Source organism: Gobio gobio (assembly GCF_949357685.1).
Source record: "Gobio gobio genome assembly, chromosome: 8".
NCBI classification, from domain to species: Eukaryota; Metazoa; Chordata; class Actinopteri; order Cypriniformes; family Gobionidae; genus Gobio; species Gobio gobio.
The window spans coordinates 34,413,705-34,434,773 of NC_137114.1; the positions used below are offsets into that span (position 1 = coordinate 34,413,705).

The window sequence follows — 21,069 nt, forward strand, 5'->3', positions numbered from 1 at the left end:
TGACGTCCTCAACTTCTCTTTTGACTGCAAATAAAATGACTATTTAGAATATTTAGATTTACATGCTTAGTTATTCCAACATGTTTATTCTATTTTGTGCAAGAGTAAAGTTTTTGCATGGCTTTACTTGAACTGAGCCTGCTTGTATTTATCAAACTCATCACAAATGAGTTTTTGGACAAACAAAAAAATGCATATTATCACAGGTTGTTGAAATGGTTGAATCATTAATCAGATGATCAATACACATGTTTCGAAGGACCTCCTTTAGCATGAGAGTCTCTTTAAAAGAGACGGTCCAGTTCATCTCATGACCTGGATGATCGCTCGTCATCATGGCTCTGAACATTAGCTGCTGTTGGAAAGGGCTCCTTCTGCTCTCTTTCCTCCTGATCTGTGTCAATGGACAAACATTAGGGCCGTAAGTTTTTAACAATTTCTGCTGAGGAAGGCAGTGTTTTGCTTACTAAGTGTGACAAATTATTAGTCCGACATTTAGTCATTGTGTAAGATAAGTCTTGATGATTTCTCCTGTATTTATATAACTGATATGTGTTGCACAGTAGAGGTTTGCTGTTTGAAAGACAACTTAAGGCATATATAAGATCATTCATAATTAATGACAGAGTATTTTTAAGAGCAATATTGTTCTGAATAAACATGCAAAAATAAAAAAAAATTAAGTCACTAGACTTCATTACACAGTTTGCTCTTGTATTCTCATTTCTTGATCAATAGCAAATTAACCATATAAATGTTTTCTTACAGTTTAATTTTTATTGTTTCTTATTGTATCTTATTGTATGATCATTATCTCTCGGCAGATCTTTCATGGTGACGTTTCCTGCAGTGATCAAGTCAGGATCTGAGGCCAAACTATGTGCAAGTCTTCTCAAGCCCAATGAAAGCCTTGTCCTGAACATTCATCTGGTTCATGGTAACCAGAGCACTTTACTGCTGCAGGAGAAAGTTGAGGAAGAGTTTCATCGCTGCTTTAACTTCAAGGTCTGCCATCAAAATGTGCACAAGATATTGACTATGCAATCAAATTTACATTTGATTTGACACTTTTTAAATTTTTTTTTACTAAATGTTAGTTTCACCATAATGCATATAGTTTTTGTGACGGTTGTGAATACAGTATATTATTTTTCATCAGGCTCCTCTGGTCGAAGCAGAATCAGTGCAGAAAATGAAGGTTGAACTTCAGGGAGAGACTTTCAAGATGACTGAAGAGAGAAAAGTCATGTTCAAGCCTTACCATCCTCTGACCTTTATCCAGACTGATAAACCCATCTATATTCCAGGACAGACAGGTGAGCAGTGAGTGTCTTCAGTAAATAATGCTGGTGTCACTGACATCTAAACCCCGATCACAGCTGATTTATACATTAAGTAAAGCACATTATGATCATGCTATGAGCTGATGTAGTACCATAGGTCAAAAATTACAAATGTTGCACAAGCCAGCAGATGATAAAAAGAAGTAAACAGTTCAATGGATTTACAAAATTGTAGACAGAAAAGAGGAGCAGAAGAAAAGATAAGGAAAGCAGATAAGGTTGAAAGGCTTTGGAAACGGGAATGGTCATCTAGTGTGTGTTTGAGCAATCACCTCATATTCAAACATATATGTAGACTAAATACTGTAATTACAAATAACTGGTGATGTAAATCTCTTGATATCAGTGTGACTTTATTATATTATATGAAATCTAGAGATACTGTGGCTCAAGGTTGATCTCGGAGAGCCACAGCCCTGCAGAGTTTAGCTTCAACCTTAATTAAATATACCTGATGCAGCTAATACAGTCCTTCAGGTTTATTTGAAATCTACAGGTCCGTGTGTTGAAGCAGGCTTGGGACTAAACTCTGAATCTCTCCAGTAGTTTGACACTCCTGCTATAGAGATAATCATTATTGCAGTCTGAGATTCTGAGGCCTTCTTGATTCTAACTGGTCAGCTTGTAAAATGACGGCTAAAACATGCTACTGGGACAGTTAGTTGAATGGCCTCAAAAGACATATTCTCACTGCAAAAGAATACAGTTATCAGCCCTGTATTTGACCCTTAATACGATTACATCCACACACAGTTCAGTCATTTACAGGAGTGAAATACTGACTATAAGTGTGTCCCTCTGAAGACGTCGAAAGTGGAGTTTTTAATACACATTTCAATTTTACAGTGAACTTCAGAGTTGTTACCATGGATACAAACTTTGCACCCCTTGATCAGCAGGTCTGATGTGTTTTTCTAGTTTTCTCTTGCATTGTTGAATACACATTTAATAAATAAACACATTTTTGATAATCAATTTGCTTTTTTACAGTATAGTACAGTGGTTCTTGAGGTAAGAACACAAAACCTTCTGTGCAGTCAAAAAATACACCTTTTAAATCTAATTAACATTATAGAAATATTTGCAATTTTTGTATTTTCTTTAGGCTTATTATACATTTCTTCATTGATAGTCAGGATATGTGTAGACTGTAACTAAATATCTGTACTGTGTATTTAAACAGGACAGTCAAGGTAACCGGATTGGTCAATGGACAAATGTTTCTTCAACAAGGTGGATTTTGCAGCGTTCTTATGATTTAAACCCAGAGGCCCGTCAAGGCATGTACAAACTGAAGGCTTTTATTGGTGACAGGATGATCTCACATGGTTTTGAGGTGAAAAAATATGGTAAGTTATTAAAACAAATGATTTGCAGAGCTGTATGTGAAGAATTAAATATTATCTACTTTGGCTACTAATAACTCTAATTTCTGCCTTTTGACTTTTAGTTTTGCCTAAGTTTGACGTTACTGTAAAAAGCCCAAAGGAAGTAAGTGTTGAAGAAGAGGAACTGATAATTGAGGTTTGCGGAAAGTGAGTGGTTTATTTTATTTCCTGCATTAAGAGAGCAGTGTGTTCTTCCATTCTTGGCACAATTAAGTTACTTTGATTTAATTGTTAATTGTATTCTCTCTTTTTTAAACTTTGGGGTCAGTTACTTACTGTAACCCCTATCCTAATTTATTAGTTTCTTAACTCAACCCTGGGTTGTAGATCAGTTGCTTGCACCTTTTTCACAGATACACTTATGGACAGCCTGTACCTGGTAAATCATGGGTGAAAGTGTGCCGTAATAATTTTTCCTACCATACCGATTACACCAATCCAGTGTGTTTAGAGGAAACCATTGAGGTGTGTGAAATGAAACGCAGTACAAGTAAATTACTGCCACATTATCTTTCCTCCATTTATCCAATTAAACCACTCTTTAGTTAATATGCTATGTTTGTGTTCATTAGATAAAAAAGACAGGCTGTGCCATCCATACCATAGATACATCAGTCTTTTTCAACGACACATTAAAGGATAGGCTGCAGAATTCTCTTCATGTTGAGGCAACGGTTACAGAAGAAGGAACAGGTGAGCAGTTGGATTTAGTCAGATCCTGTTACTGACATTTCTTGAATTTCAAATTTTTTATGTTTTACTTTTATTTTAATAAATATTTATTTTGGTGTTTTTAATATTTACAGAGATCATCATGACAAAATCTGAATCTGTATCCCTCACTTATGAAATTGGTAAAGCCACATTTACTGAGCTGCCCAAAACATATGAACATGGATCAGTTATAGAAGGAAAAGTAAGTCTAAAATGAGTTTGTCTCAGTTTAATATCATTGATATGTACAGAATTATTCCTTAATTTATTACTTCAAAATCTTATTTTCAACAGATCAAAGTCTCAAATTTCAAAGGCGCACCAATTCAAAACAAAGAGGTTTATCTTATGGAGGGTTACGCCTGGTCCCCAAACCTCCTCCTAAATCTGACTACAGACAGCGATGGACTGGCCAGCTTCTCTTTTAATACATCCAGTCATTCTAAAAGTGATATTAATCTGATTGTAAGAGAGTTTGATAGTTTTCTTTTGTGTTCCCTGAAGAGTTCAATTGCATGAGTTATTTCTGATTCTCTGTTATCCAGGCAAGTGTCTATAAAGAGGGCCGTTTTTATGGACAAAACACGCCTTACATCTCTGAGGATACAAAAACAGTTCAGCTCTTCCAGCCTGCCACTCCATACACCCCAACACTAAGTGAATTGATTATAGAGGATACTGAGCAACCATTAAAGTGTGACTCTGAGTTTACAGCCACCATCAAGTATTATTTTGTTGGAGAGACAATTGAAGACTTCAAAACTGACATTGTCTATATGGTGAGAACATGTGCAGTATGTACATTATTACAGAGATGTTTTTGTTTAACAGTAATATTTGGCTGCACTAGTCAGTTTGTTATCAGAGTGTCATCTGTCTGTTTCAGGTCTTGTCCAAAGGAGTGATCGTTCATCATGGATATGAGAAGGTTGAAGGGAAGATTTCTAATGGAGGAAGAGGCACAATGTCAGTCAAAATGTCTGTTAGTGCAGATCTGGCTCCTGTACTGCAGATTCTGGCATACTGTGTTCTGCCCAGTGAAAATGTTGTTGCTAGTAGCAAAAATTTCAACATTGAAAAGTGTTTCAAAAACAAGGTATGTGTTGTAGCTTTAGAAATGAACCTCTTTAAAAACTGTATTACTGACTCAATTCTAAAATAAATCCTATTCACTGTTCTCACAGGTGTCTCTGCAGTTTTCTCCTGATAAAGCAGTTCCTGGTGAGAAAAACACTCTCCAGCTCTCAGCTCAGCCTGGTTCACTGTGCGGCCTCAGTGCTGTAGATCAGAGCGTCCTGATCCTGAAGTCAGGAGAACGTCTGGATGTTGACAAGGTGAGATGCTTTAAGATTCAGTATTGATTAACTGCGTCTTTACGGTGGGAATCTACAGTGTGAATCTGATAACAGACTTTAGGTATTACTGCTATGATCCATCAGTGTTTAAGCTGACGTCCCGATCTCAGGAAATTTAACATTAATCTTCATTCTTTCTCATCAAAATGGAACTAAAGTTTTGTTGGAAAATACATGAATTATTTAGAAATCATACTGATTCCCGTCACAGATCTTCAACCTGCTGCCAGTGCAATCGGGGTCAGATTATCCTCATAGTGTTGAAGATGAGCGTGAGTGTCTGCTTGTGAGACCCCGTCGAGCTGTGCCGTCAGACAACACCTATGAATCCTTAAAGGTAACAGGTGGATTATATGTGTCAGTGCAGTAGATAATGATTGGGAGAGGATTTACTGCACATGCATGAGTAAATTCCTAAAAAAGGCCCTCTTGGTTATACTGACAATAAAAAGTATTTGTATTTTCATGACTTTTATTGTGGATCTTCATTATCATTCGACAGAGAGTAGGATTGAAGATGGCAACAAATTTGGTTGTGCGAGTCCCTCGGTGTCTGTCATACAGAGGCTTGATGTATCGCCGTAACCATTATATAGGTACATGAACATTAATACAATCCAAGCTGTAATTTTTTAATGTGGAGGTGCTTGTAATGAAATATGTTTAAAAAAATAAAATGTTCGATTTGTGAAATTCCACAATTCAATTATAGTGATGTAGTAGGAAAAGACAGGGTTTTTTTCTGGGGTTATTAGTTAACTTTGAATCAGTGTTATTATTGGTAACAAAAACTTAACTATATAACTTTTGTAAAATAAAAATAAAACATTCACTTTGGCAGCTCTAAAATACTAAAACTAAAATTAAATATAAATAAATTGAAACTAGAAAACTCTGAAAAGAATCAAATAAACCTGTAAATGAAAATAAAATAATGTGTATTAAATTGAGGATCTGCCTTCCATTTGCTGTTTACCTAAGACTGTATGTAGACTTGACTGATATTTTTCACATACATATCTAAAACTACAAAATATCACTCTTTTTCTAGCGATGGATCATCACGGTATTATAATGCATATGGCTTTACCACTGGGTGTTGCTAATGTTGAGGCTAATGTAAACACTGATAGAGGTTCTCCAGCAGTGACGATTCGGACCGTCTTTCCAGAAACGTGGATCTGGGAACTTGCTGAAGTGGGGTATGTGAAGCGTCAGGACATTTAACATCATATTTATCTTATTACTCATCTTTAATACATCATCTCCCTTCATACCCACAGGAAAGAAAATACCCTTCTTGCTTTGCAGATTCTGAATCTAGTTTTTTATCATCTGTATGCTGCTGAATGTTGTTATTTATTACAGGAAAAATGGCAGCGTCAGAATCAAATATGGCTATTGTTGTAATTCCCCCACAGGGACTCTGGATCAGCTCAGGTTCCTGTCACCGTTCCTGACACCATCACCTCTTGGGAGACGGAGGCCTTCTGTCTGTCCTCCGAAGGTCTGGGTCTGGCTTCTCCTGCTCAGCTGACAGTTTTCCAGCCCTTCTTCCTGGAGCTCTCTCTGCCTTACTCCATCATCCGTGGGGAGATCTTTGAGCTGAAGGCCACTGTCTTCAACTATCTGTCCAAGTGCATCATGGTGAGATTTCAGACTCAGTCTAATCAAATTATATCAAATATGCCACTAATCATGTGTGGTTGATTGACAGGTTAAAGTGACTCCAGCTCCTTCCTCAGACTACACTCTCAAAGCCTCCTCTGATGATCAGTATTCATCCTGTCTATGTGCTAACGGTAGAAAAACCTTTAAATGGATCCTCACTCCTTCTGTTCTTGGTGAGTTTTCCAGTCTGAATCATTGTTTCTCAGTGTTTGTGTCTGTTGTATCTTCACGTACATGTCTTGTGTTGTAGGAAACTTGAATATAACAGTCAGTGCAGAAGCAGAGGCGTCCCAGACTGTGTGTGACAATGAGATTGTGAGCGTCCCAGAGAGAGGACGCATTGACACGGTCACACGAAGTTTGCTCGTACAGGTCAGTGCATGTGAAGTGTCTCCTGACATCATTTACCCATGATCCTTATGCTGCTTATGTCAGAATGATGTGTTAATGTGATTGTTTGATGATGCAGGCGGAAGGAACTGAAAAGACAGAGACTCACAGCTGGTTACTGTGTCCAAATGGTTAGTCTGCAAATATTTCATATATTTTGGTGTATAAGTGGCGATAATGCTTTTGTTCAGTTTTTTGGAGACAGTGCAGTGAAGCTTTTTCAACGGACAAAAAGTCAATATGTTTGGCATTAAGTCTGTAAAGACTAATTTGCTCTTTATCTTCCAAACACAAACTCAAACTTCATGAAAATTAGTACACATTGCATAGAAGACATTTTGAGGACACACCAAATTTGAGGGCCAATAGAGGGAGCTAAAATATACACTAACCAAAATATTCTCATGTCTCTGACATTTTAATTGAGAAAGTTGAAATTTGTCAGGCTTTCATGACAACTGTAGTTTAGTTGTTCAGATGTGCCAAATATTGAAATTGTGGCAGTTTTCTCCCCTTTTCCAAAGTGCTTAAAGCACTCCTGCTTGTGATAATAATATTATTATTGTGACTTCAAAGATGGTATTAGAATGTACATTTCATAACGTTACTCTGCTGATCTCTGATATGTGTTTTTTGTCTGTCTGGTCAGGTGACAGTCTCTCAGAGGAAGTGGCTCTGGCTCTTCCTAAAGATGTGATAGAGGGATCAGCCAGATCCTCTGTTTCAGTCATTGGTAACATTTACATATACAAGAAGAAATGAGGAGATTGGGTTTGGAATTATAGTGAGTTCCCTTTCAAGGGAACTCGCGCTGCGTCACCGCTTTGAGAATGCCTTTGCGTGATTGCGTCGTGAAGCTCATATGTAATCAGTCAAATAGAGAGACGGAATGTCATAGGCGGGTGACGTCATTGACCGGAGACTAAAAAGCAAGTCAGGAAGAACACGCCCACAGCTTCTGTTGCCTTCAGCAAGCTCTGTGTTGAACATTGTCCCTGTCAGTTCTGTGTTTGTGTCTGAGTTCAGACTTTTTTGTTTTCATACAACAAGTTGCAACACATACTGATACAATTGAGAGACACAATGGCGAGCGAACAGCACGGGCCCTATCTTGCACCCAGCGCAATTGACTTTGTACACAGACGCATGTGTCATTCCTATTTTGCACCCGCGCAAAGCGCGCTTTTCCCTCCACAGAAGCACGTCGCTAAACTAGTGAATGAACTTGCGCTACCTGTGCGGTTCAGCGCAAAAAAGGAGCCGTGTTCCGGCGCAAACAATCCCTGGTGCTATTTTGCTGTTCCATTAAACAATTGCGCCACTGACCAGAAAAAACCTAGTCTAAAGTCAGTGGCGCGTTGCGCGTTGTTCATTATGCTATTTTAAGGGCGCATGCTTGACCATAATGTATAGCGTGCACAACGCGCATACACTTTGCTCATGTAATCTACACAGATGCAACAGTTATTTTTGCAAATCATAAATTGTTACACTAAAAAATATTAACACATGAGATGACGGAAATCATTGTGGTGTACCACGAAGATGTGAAAAAATAGGCATAAATCTAGCTTACAAATTATTCAGGCTAATTGTAGTCTAATAATTAAGGAGACCTGTTTGCCCAATAGTGGCAACTTCTGGCAAGACATATATGTATATAAGGACATCTAAAAAATTGGTTTGTCCGTCAAGAACCAGGAAAAAAAATCGGTGAGGGTGGACGCAGCGATGTCCTCTGCTGGCATCAGGTCCTGAGTAGAGGCAGATCCACCTCCCGTTACACGGCGTGCCTGATTGATGCTGGCAAGCTTGGACTTTCCCCGTCTTCTGATGTCATTGAAGCGCTTGCGGCACTGGTGCGACGTCCTGGGGATGCCAGCTGATGAAACAATTGTGGCTATTTCCTCCCACGCCTGTTTAACCGACGCTACTTTGGGTGGGTTTCTCCCATCCCCATACAACACAACTTCTCTGTCTTTCACTGCTCTTACAAGCACATCAGTCTCCTCGGCTGTGAACCGCTCCTGGCGTGCGCCTGGTAAATACGCCATAATAATAGCAATCCATAATGGAACTTGCGCACCTGCTTTTACAGGGAATGTTGGATGACGCTCTGATTGGTTTATTCACGTTACGCCCAAACCACACCTATGAATAATGAAGCTACTTCAGACCAACCCATTTTAGATTTGCGCCGGGCGCAAGAGCCATTTATCCCGCCGGGAAAATAGCAACAGCGCCGAGACCCGCCCACAAAGTTACTTGCGCTTCGCGCTTTGACACTTGCGTTTCAGATCGTTAAAATAGGGCCCCATTTCAGAAAGTGTGTTCCTCCCTGCTCACACTACATCACGAGCAGGGATACACACTTTATGTGTGTTGTTTGTTTGGGAGAGCCATTAAAGCCCCAACACTGCCCACTAAGCCATTAAAAACAACTTCAGCGCTAGTGGGCAAAGCATACTCGGCAGCGGGTTAGGCCGCCGCATGTCTGCACACTATGTCCATCGTGCAGGCCTACCAGGATGATCTGCTGAGGGACCTGGGGGATAGTCGCGAGATCGGAGTTGACGTCATTAATGAGCTCCGATCTTCGGCAGATTTAGCTCTCCGGGCCACCAAGGAGATGGCAAAGTCTATAGGCCGTTCTATGGCAGCCCTGGTGGCCACGGAGAGGCATTTATGGTTAAATCTTATGGAGATTAAGGAGAAAGATATGAGATTTATGCTTGACGTGCCGTTGTCTCCTGACGGCCTGTTTGGTGGCGCCGTCTGTACCGTCACTGACAGGTTCCGGGAGGCAAAGAAGTAAGCTGCGGCGCTCAAGCAGTTTCTCCCCCGTGAGCCCCAGGCCCCGCCTGCTGCTGTGCGGGAGCAGCAGGCGCTGGGTTTGAGCTCCTCACATCGGGTGCAGCAGAAACAGAGCGTCGCCACCCGTACCCCCCCTCAAGAAGTGTGGGGCGGTGGGCGGCGCTTGCAGGGGCAGCCTTCCAAGGGTAAGACTGATCTGAGGACAGTCATTATCTCAAGGCTGCGTCGAAGAAGCCCTGACGCCAGTGTGCCCAGGGCTGTGAGGGCGGTGTTCACCTCAGCATACGGTGCCCGTCTGTCGTCGGTGCCCTCACAGGGTCAATCCACCAACCCCGCCCGAGTCCTCCGAGGAGGGAGATGGCGCTGTCGAGCCAGTTGTTCCCTGCAGGTCCGCCGTTTCAGGGCACTGCGCTCCGGGCCCACTCAACTAGGAGTATGGCTGCCTCTCAGGCACTTTGGCAGGGGCCTCCCTGCAGGATGTTTTGTGATGCGGCAGGCTGGTCCTCACCGCACACTTTATCAGGCTCTTCGAGCTCGACATTAATGCTAAACCTGGGGCTCGGGTGCTTGCCCCTTAGACAACGTCACAGCGGGCACCCGGCTCCTATGGGGGCGTGGGTATTCTCGTTCCCAAAGCGGTGACGAAGCGCAAGTTCCCTTGAAAGGGAGCGCCTCGGTTAGGACTGTAACCTTAGTTCCCTGAATAGGGAATGAGATGCTGCGTCACTCTGCCATACTCCCTGCATGCCCGCAAGAGTCTTGCTTCATCCATTCCAGAAGCTGTGGGCGGGTTCTTCCTGACTTGCTTTATAGTCTCCGGTCGATGACGTCACCCGCCTATGACGTTCCGTCTCTCTATTGGACTGATTACATATGAGCTTCACGACGCAATCACACAGAGGCATTCTCAAAGCGGTGAAGCAGCGCTTCCCCTATTCAGGGAACTAAGGTTACAGTCGTAACCGGGACGTTTCATTTGTGTATGGTTTATAGGAGACATATTGGGTCGGGCACTGAGGAATCTTCACGGATTATTACGGATGCCGTACGGCTGTGGAGAGCAAAACATGGCTGTTCTTTCTCCCAATATTTACATTCTGCAGTATCTGGAGAACACGGAGCAGCTCACCTCAGCCATCCGAGAGAGAGCCACAGGCTTCCTGAAGAGTGGTGAGAGACATCAATCATGTCAAGAAAATACTGAGACGGTTTGATACCAAATGATACATTTTTCAACACACCTGAATGCCATGCAGTAAAGTTAAATATTCAGACACATTGAGTCAACCCAAACAAACTGTTGAAGTGTTAACCATTATCACACAAAACAGGATACCAGAGACAAATGAACTACAAGCATTTTGATGGATCATACAGCACATTTGGTTATGGTGATGGAAATACATGGTAAATATATTTTCACAATTACTTTTCTTAAACAGAAATAATATCAAGGTAATCTACAATAATAAACCCAAGAGGATGGTACAAAACACATTTAAAAATGAACCTCTCAGTTCAAATTCAAATCAGATTCATGATGGATGAAATTCACTGAAAATTTCATTTTTTTAAATTATATCTTCCACACCACCAGGTTGACTGCCTTTGTGCTGAGGTCCTTTGGCAAAGCACAGAAATACATATTCATTGATCCAGAAATTATTCAGAGTGCAAAGAATTGGTTAATAAGCAGACAGGATTCAGACGGCTGTTTTATCCAACAGGGAAGATTGTTCAACAACAGAATGAAGGTCTGTCAAATTCTATCTATCTGTATCTCTCTATCTATCACTCTAGAACGCAACCACTTAGAATGGCCTAGTAACTATTTATGAAATCTGTTATCTAAGACCTGTAAATGTTCAAGCTTAAAAAAAAAAAACATTTAGACTTCTCAAGCCAACATCAAAGTTTGTCTTGATGAATTTTCCTTTAATAGTTTGAGTGTGTTGCTTTATTTATCTTTTATTGCTTATATATTTCAGGGTGGAGTGAATGATAATGTGACCATGACGGCCTACATTACTGCATCATTGCTTGAACTGGAAACTCCAATCACAGTAAGTTCATCTACAGGAAACGCATTATAAACTCATAGAAAAATGACCCTAACAACGTCTGTTTCTCTGTTTTTGTCACAGGATCCTGTTGTCACTAAAAGTTTGTCATGCTTGAGGTCCGTCGTTGAGGATGTCAAAAACACTTACATCACTGCTCTGCTCGCCTACACTTTCAGTCTGGCTAGAGACACAGACACTCGACAGCAGCTTTTCAAGAAACTGGAGGATGTTGCTTTTTCAGACGGTAAGAGGTTTGTTTCTGATGACTTTCTGTTGTCTTTTATGACTGTACTATATTTTTTTGTCATGCTCATTGAGTTACGTGTGTGTCTTTTGTTCTTAAGGGTCTCATCTCCACTGGTCTCAGTCTGCATCTGCTGATGACTCTGATTCTCTGGCAGTGGAGATCAGCTCATATGTGCTGCTGGCTGTTCTCACTGCAGATCCAGTCACTACAGCTGATCTGGGCTATGCTAACAGGATTGTCAGCTGGCTTGTGAAGCAGCAGAATGCCTATGGAGGATTCTCCTCCACACAGGTTACTCAAACTACTCAATCAAACACATTATTGCTGAATGTGCTGGTGTGAATGAGTAAAAGTGACATTACTGAACAAATTTATTTCCCAGGACACAGTGGTGGCTCTTCAGGCTCTGTCTTTGTTCGCCACCAAAGTGTTCAGCTCTGACGGCTCCAGCACAGTGACTGTACAGTCAGCAGGAGACACTCACCACTTTGATGTCAATCAGGATAACAAGTTACTGTACCAGGAGAAGCAGCTGCAGAACATTCCAGACAAATACAGCATTGAAGTGAAGGGCTCAACCTGTGTGTCTGTGCAGGTCTGCAATGCGTTCAGCTTCATTTACTCTCACTCCTTATCTCTCTTGGAGTTTTGTGGTTATTCTGCTTTGACATGGTTTATTAACTTATTTTTGTTTGTGTTGGCTCTCTCAGATGGCTCAGTTCTACAACATTCCCATTCCTACTGAAGCTAAAACTTTGAGCATTGATGCTAAGATTGAGGGAGATTGCAAAACATTGGGACAAAATTTCATTTTGAAATTCACCGTCAAGTAAGAAAATTTGTAGTCAAGTCAAAACAGTTGAACATGATTATTAAGATTAACTAACAAATAAATATTTACAGATTTTTTTAAACATCTTAATAAACACAAAAGCAATATAAACTGAAATGGCTGTTATCCGTAGTTAAAACTGCAACGTTTGAGAAACGTCTCGGTTTCGACTGTAACCTTAGTTCCCTGAATAGGGAACGAGACGCTGCGTCACCGCTTTGAGAACGCCTCTGCTTGATTGCGTCGTGAAGCACATATGTCATCAGTCCAATAGAGAGACGGAACGTCACAGGCGGGTGACGTCATAGACCCGGAAACTATAAAGCATACCGGCAAACACACGCCTTTAGCTTCTGGGATAGGCTGAAACAAGACGCTTGCAGGCATGCGGGGAGTATGGCAGGGTGACGCAGTGCCTCTTTCCCTATTCAGGGAACTAAGGTTAGTCGTAACCGAGACGTTCCCCTTCAAGGGAACTCGTGCTGCGTCACCGCTTTGGGAACGAGAATACCCACGCCCCCATAAGAGCCGGATGCCCACCTGCCTGTGATTATGTTAGGAGGCGAGAACCCGAGCCCCAGGAGTAGCATTGATGTCATGCTCGTAAACCCTGACGAAGGTGAGCGGTGAGGACCAACCCGCCGCATCACAAACATCTTGCAGGGAGGCCCCTGCTTACAGTGCCTGCGAGGCAGCCATACTCCTAGTGGAGTGGGACCGGACAGCCAAAGGAGAAGGCTCTCCAGCCGCCACATAAGCAAGTGAGATAGCCTCGACCACCCACTTGCTCATCCTCTGCTCCGCAGGTCTTAACCTCAAAGTGCCACGGAGAAAACAAGTAACTAAGGGGTGTCACCCCAATGAAACACCACCCAAAGGAGTGTGGTAAGCTGCTAAGGCTGCCATGTACACCTTTAATGTGGAGGGAGCTAGCCCAGCAGAGAAGCTCTCCTGCAGGAACTCCAGCACCGTGCTCGCAGGGCAGTTAACTGGATCCCACAGGCGATCTCTGCACCATAAGGTGAAGAGTCTCCACTACAAAGCGTACAGTTTCCTCATGGAGGGAGCCCTAGAGTGTAGAATGGTCTCAACAACCTCGGTTGAGAGACCAGAAGTTATGAGCTGGGCCCCCTCAGAGGCCAAGCCCACAGTTTCAACAGCTCCGGGCGAGGGTGTACGAAGACACCGCCCGCCTGGTAGAGAAGGTCCCTCCTGAGCGGAATCTCCAGGGGAGAGCCGTCGAGGAGAGACACCAGGTCTGCAAGCCAAACTCGACCCGGCCAGAACAGGGCTACTAGTAGTAGACGGGCCCCGTCTCGGCGCACTCTCTCTAGAACTCCCGGAAGCAGAGCAATCAGGGGAAATGCGTACAGGGGCAGCCTCGGCCACTCCTGTACCATAGCATCCAGCCCCAGCGGAGCTGGAGGCATCAGGGAGAACCACAGACGACAATGAGAGTTCTCGTGAGTGGCGAACAGGTCCACATGAGCCCAACTGAATTTCTCCCAAAGGAGCTCCACCACCTCGGTGTGGAGTCTCCACTCCCCGGGCCTCGGCCCCTGCCTCGACAGGATGTCTGCTTCCACATTCAACCGCCCAGGGATATACATAGCCTTGACTGAGAGCAGTTTCCCCTGGAACCAGTGGAGGATAAGTCGAGTCAACTTGTATAACTGATGAGATCTTAACCCCCCCTCATGGTTGATGTAAGAGACCACCGTTGTGCTGTCTGTGCGAACGAGCACATGATGGCCCCTGAGATATGGCAGGAAGTGCTTCAGAGCCTGAAACACCGTCAGCATTTCCAGACAATTTATGTGTCACAAATGATGGTGTTCCTGCCATAAGTCCTGGGCCGTAAGGGAGGCATCCGTGGTCAGAGATACCCACTGACACGGTGCCCCCAGTAACTGGCCTTGGGCCAGGAACCAAGGGTCCTTCCACATGACCAAGGTGCGGAGACACCGCCGCGAAGCCTTGATCACACGAAAAGGATTTCCCCTCGGGGAAAACCCCCTGGTCTTGAGCCACCACTGCAGTGGTGTTGAACCGCAAGACAAGCTGACTGTGCTAGGATAAGCCAGTCGTCGATGTAGTTGAGAATGCGAATCCCCTGCATCTGCTAGGGGACTAACGCAGCATCCACACACTTCGTGAATGTGCGGGGTGGAAGTGCTAGACCGGAGGGAAGCACCCGATATTGGTACGCTTCTCCCCTGAAAGCGAACCTCAGGTACTTCCTGTGCTGTGGAAGGATGGAGACATGGAAATAAGCATCCTTGAGATCTATCGTGACAAACCAGTCCTCAGACCTGATTTGAGAGACAATCTGTTTGAGTGTAAGCATCCTGAACTTGAGCTTTGCCACCGAGCGGTTCAGAACGCGAAGATCTAAGATTGGTGCAGCCCTCCATCCTTCTTTGGCATGATGAAGAACCGGCGATAAAAGCCTGACTCTCTGTCTGGTAGGGGAATACTCTCTATTGCCTCCTTTCGCAACAGAGTCTGTACTTTCTGAGCCATAACCAGAGCCTGCTCGGGGCCCACCACCGCCGTATCCTTGGTGGCATGGAGAGCGAGATCAGTGGAAGACCGGAGCTCATTAATGACATCTGCCCCGATCTCTTGGCTCTCATCCAGGTCCTTCAGCAGGTCAGCCTGGTATGCCTGCACGATAGCCATCGTGTGCAGACATGCGGCGGCCTGACCTTCAGCTGAGTATGCTTTGCCCACTAAGGAAGATGTAGTTTTAAGGGGCTTAGTGGGCAAAGATGGAGCTTTAATTGGTAAATCACACCATAACCATGTTTCTTCAGCACCGTGATGTTACTATATACAGACGTATGGGGGCTGAAAACACTTGAAGACATGGGCCGCTTCCACGATCTCGACACCTCAGTGGGTGGGAAGGAAGTGCTCATCAAGTCTGATTTTAATTGATGAGCACTCCTGATGTTCATTACAGCTCTACTCAGCACTTCCATAAGCTCCTCACTAGGGGGGATTGAAGTGGCGAGTCTTCAACCCCCGCGTCGATACTGCAGACATCCACCTCCTCGGAGGAAGACAACTGCAGCACCGAGGTCGCCCCCCCGGGCAGGAGAAACCGCAGCGCCGGCTCCCGAACCCAGAGAAGCAGCACTGGATCTGGCGGGTGAAGGCTGAGATAGGGCTGGACCCGTCTCAAACCCCTTCGCCAGATCCATCTGTGAACCCCACGACATCGACAGCGGGGCCAGTGCTGCGAGGAGCGTGAACCCGGCGGGATCGCAGCACGCGGAGAGGCAGCGCCTCACAATGCTCACAGCCGGCACCCTCGAGCACCGACTGGGCGTGCTGCTCACCCACACAAACAACACACATCAAGTGTGTATCCCCACTCGTAATGTAGCGTGAGCAGGGAGGAACACACTGTCTGAAATGCTGTTTGCTCGCCATAATATATCTCTTCTGTGTAATATCAGTGTGAGTGCAAACTTGAATGAGAAAATAACAAAGTCTGAACTCAGACACAAACACAGAGCTTGGACAGACAATGACACAGAGCGCTTGTTGAAGGCAACAGAAGCTAAATGCGTGTGTTTGCCGGTATGCTTTATAGTTTCCGGGTCTATGACGTCACCCGCCTATGGTGTTCCGTCTCTCTATTGGACTGATGACATACATGCTTCACAACGCAATCACGCAGAGGCGTTCTCAAAGCGGTGACGCAGCGCGAGTTCCCTTGAAGGGGAAAAACATTTTTAATAATTATGAGTGATGAAAACTGTGTCTTGTTAATTATTCTGAGTTTTGTAAATTTAAATGAGCCATTTAAGAACCAATTCTTTTCATTTGCTCTTTTACAGATATGATGGTCTAAATGAAAGGACTAACATGGTCATTGTGGATATTAAACTCTTATCTGGATTCACAGCTGATACATCAATGGTGCGTTTGAGTGATTCATCACAAAATTTGTATCACAAAATGTGTACATTTTCTAGAGCTCTCTATTTAACCAGAAATTAACCAGCACTTCTTCCCCACAGCTTAGACCTTTTTTCGGCATGTACATGCCACGTGTGGAACGGGTCGATTCTAAAGATGATCATGTCATTGTGTATTTGAAGGAGGTGAGAGAACAGCAACATTCATATGATTTCATGTCATTAGGTCGATTCATAAACATTTTGTCCGTAATGTCCATGACTGATGAGTTTGTTTCCTCCTGCAGATCCCACAACATTTTCCAATGATTTTCCAGATTCAACTGAAACAGGTTCTTCCAGTGAGGAATCTCAAGCCAGCTGTGGTCAAAGTGTACGATTACTACCAAACAAGTAAGATCTAATATGCCAGTGTTGAATATTTTGAACGTGATGTAGAGAAAACAAAGTCGGCACACTACCACTGCTGCTTACAAAAATCAGTCTTCGTCAGGTTGAAACATTGCACATTTTAATAAATTGATTTTTGGAAGCAGCAGTGGCAGCGTGCCGACTTTTGTTTACTCTACAATGAAATGCTTTATTTGATCATGCACCTGCCAAACATTTTTGGGATGTGCATTACTACTTTGAACACGTGATGCACATTGTTCATTCAGATTTCCATGGTTGTATGAATGTGAACATCTTCCTTTTCCTTCAGGTGATCAGTCAGAGGCAGAATACTCCTTCCCCTGTGAATGAAGATGCTGAAGTGCGTCACCTCATAGTCCAGCTTGGATAAAGATGTTTGAACACTCTAATGTTTAATATTATAATGTTTATTCTTTATCCTTGACAAATTATTTCCAATCCATCAACCCAAATCAGAACTAACCCCCAAATCCTCATCAGTTTCTTTTGCCACATCTCTTGAGAACATGATTAATAAATTCACAATGTATATGAATAATAAAAGTGATGAAAACAAGTTATGGTGAGCAGGTTGGATTGTTGAATGTATAGTAACGACATGCTATGGCAACATTTCAGAATCAGATAAGATTATTACGCTGATATGAATTTTAAGTCTTATCTCAGCTCTGCTTTTTTATCTTGACACATTGTAAGAGGGTAATTTATATCCATTGTTGGTCCTCATGCTGTAGAATATTCAATTTGTCCTTATTGTAGTTATTATTAATTGAACAGCCCCACATGGAAAGAACCTATATGAGGATATATGCACATATATGAAACCTATATGCAGTTTATATGCACATATATGCTGCACATATATGATAATATATATGCTGCATATATGCCGCATATATGCGTATATATGAAACCTATATGCAGTTTATATGCACATATATGCTGCATATATACAGCATATATGCACATGTATGATAATATATATGCTGCATATATGCGTATATATGCCGAATATATGCGTATATATGAAACCTATATGCAGTTTATATGCACATATATGATAATATATATGCTGCATATATGCGTATATATACCACATATAGGCAAAATTGAGGTGCATATATGTGCATATACAGGCCATATATGTATCCTGTATTGCTTCTTTATATCCACATATAAGCCCTATACTGGGGCGGCAGTGGCTCAGTGGTTCATGTAGGTTGTCTACAAACTGGAAGGTTGGTGGTTCGATCCCCGGTTCCACCTGACCAAGTGTCGAGGTGTCCATGAGCAAGACACCTAACCCCAGCTGCTCCCGACGAGCTGGATGGCGCCTTGCATGGCAGACACTGCCGTCGGTGTGTGAATGGGTGAATGTGAGGCAATGTGTAAAGCGCTTTGGAAGGCCATTGGCCTGTTAAAAGCGCTATATAAATGCAGTCCATTTACCATTTACATACAAGATATGTCTCCTATATAGCTCATGGCAGGATCTGGTCAGTTTGTAGCTCACCTGCATTTGAAGTCAGGCTCAAATGTATTTGTTTATTTTTTTAACAGTCCTTTCCATTGATTTTTTTGTCATTATATCATAAATTAATAAATAAATAAAAAATAACTGTGCCCCCTTTTGTCCACATGTATATTTTTCTGACACTATCCTGTGTTGACTTCAGAGTGACATCAGGCCCTGACCACCATTTCATCCGGCCAAACACAGTGAGAGACAGGTTCTTTCATTTTGTATGTGGCCAGCTGAGAGAGATGCTGCATTTGCACCTGAATCAAAACTTAAAGGTCCTGTTTTTCCTGTTTTTTAAGCTTTGATTGTGTTTACAGTGTGCAATATAACATGTGTTCATGTTTCACGTGTAAAAAAACACAGTATTTTTCACACAATTTACTTATCTGTATACCGCTGTTTTCACTGTCCTCAAAACGGCTTGAAAGATTTCCCTGTTCTATGAAGTTCCTCCTTCAGAAACACATAACGAGTTCTGATTGTGCCAGCGGTTCCCGTGTTGTGATTCGACAGCAGCTTAACGCACGTTGCCCGGAAAGGTCACGCCTCTTACCATAACGGGGAGATGAACGCGCTCAAACTACAGCCCCTGAAGGCCAAACAAAGGTGATTTGACTCCGGGATGAAAATAACAGCGTCTGGACGACATGGCGACAAAAGCAACGGAACGCAACACTTCCTCTTCTCCACGAGGGAGAGCAACAAGACCACGCCCCCTTTTTTACGTGTTCTTGTGGGCGGAGGTTAGTCAACAAACTGTTCTACTGACGTCATTAAAGCAGGATGTACAGGGATGTAGTCCAAACCGGCCGTTTGCTGTAGGCTTTGAAAGGGAACTTCTGTTAAATAAAATATCTCGCTTGGCATTGAACTTTGAGCTTTATAATTTTACAGGTATTATATATGCTCTAACAGCAACATTACACACTAACTAAAGTTTGAAAAATGGGATCACGAAGAACAGGACCTTTAACTGTTTTTTTCTAACAAGATAAAAACATGGGTATCGCTGCAATATGGAAAGGACAAAGTGATATGGTATTTCCAATTTGTGCTCCACTTTAAGTAACATCAGGTGCCGGGATTTTTGACTTGAAATATTACAAAAATATTATTATTGTTACAACCAGAAGTTTAAAATCTGCATTTTCCTGCCCCCTTAATGACAAATATTCAGACACCACTATCCTCTACCAGAACATTTAAAATTTTAATCACCCTTTACCCTCTCAGATCTAACTGACACCTTATTTATTTTTTGTTTAGTACAATGTCAAGTGGACATAAGAACAAATTAGAAGCTGTTCTTCTGCTCGGGATGCATTTGTTGAAGGGATACAGGGAAGTTTCATTCTTGTTATACAGAAATGTGAAAAAAATTAACTTCAGTTAGTTAATACCTATGTTTCACCCATCTACGTTTCATTACATGCTATGTCCATAAAGAAACGTAACACAGAGTCACAAACTCCGAAGCCTGAAGTCACAGGACGGTCCAAAGTGACCTGGTGGAAGAGGGACAGTGATGGGCTGCGTGTGACCACCAGCAAACGGAGGAAAAAAGCTTCCTCTCCTGTTTAGTGTCCATCTTATAAAATTAATTAAAGAAAATGGTAGTGGAGAGTGATGATGTGTGATTTGGATTAAGTGCTGGTTTGATAATGCTGTTGGTACTCAATATTCTGTATACTTATAATGATTATAACATTATAATGCCAAATACATTTAGGTTTGATAGTTTCCATGTTGAAAGTTTGCCAAAGGTTTCAGTGTTTATTTTTGTATATCTGGCAAAGAGTTCGAAAGAATTGTTCTAATCTGTTTTTGTTTTGTTTTTTTTCTTCCAAACAGTTGGTACTTCTTCATGTGCTAGTTCCTCCATCCCAAATTCACCATGTACTAGAAACCAATATCCTGGTAAGTAGAAAAACTACTAGAGTTAAGTTAAAAGGAAGCCTCTCATTGTACCTGCACTTTTGCTATGTTTAGTAACCAGCCAGCTAACAATGTTCCTTCCTAAATGCTACTGACAGCCAGCACATACACATAATCTTAAGGGTCATGAGTTTGATTGCCCATTTCCAACTATCCTTTCACCCTCTGCTTTATCTGCTATCACTGGACTCTCCCTGTATTAAAAGCAATGGAAATTCCACAAAAGAAGTCAGTGATAGTGGAATTGCAATGTTGGATTTCTGTTATGTTTGTATTTTTCTCTTTCTCTTTTGTAAGATTGCAATGCAGAGGCTTAAGGATCTTCTACAGGATTCAGAGAGCATTGATGGGCAAGATTTTTCTCAGCAGACACCATTGTCCAGTTGGTCTCAAAGACAGAAAGAGGTCCAACAATGTTGGCAACAGACGAGGCCACAAAACATTGACAACTT

At 42.4% G+C, this 21,069-nt stretch overlaps 1 protein-coding gene across 1 annotated transcript; it reads left to right on the forward strand.

The window, feature by feature from the left end:
* The first annotated feature begins 312 nt into the window (after positions 1-312).
* Positions 313-17,709, forward strand: LOC307130678 (alpha-2-macroglobulin-like). Its single transcript, XM_079823776.1, has 34 exons — positions 313-421; positions 825-1,005; positions 1,160-1,316; positions 2,190-2,242; positions 2,334-2,354; positions 2,527-2,692; positions 2,794-2,878; positions 3,085-3,196; positions 3,304-3,424; positions 3,538-3,647; positions 3,740-3,910; positions 3,991-4,224; positions 4,332-4,541; positions 4,630-4,779; positions 5,012-5,137; positions 5,303-5,396; positions 5,852-6,002; positions 6,222-6,447; positions 6,518-6,644; positions 6,722-6,843; positions 6,941-6,992; positions 7,511-7,594; positions 10,669-10,845; positions 11,007-11,082; positions 11,273-11,429; positions 11,664-11,738; positions 11,820-11,982; positions 12,083-12,276; positions 12,368-12,580; positions 12,696-12,814; positions 16,666-16,747; positions 16,849-16,932; positions 17,034-17,139; positions 17,450-17,709. The coding sequence occupies exons 1-34, from the start codon at positions 336-338 to the stop codon at positions 17,488-17,490; spliced, it is 4,326 nt and encodes a 1,441-aa protein (XP_079679902.1). The 5' UTR covers positions 313-335; the 3' UTR covers positions 17,491-17,709.
* The last annotated feature ends 3,360 nt before the right edge of the window (positions 17,710-21,069 follow it).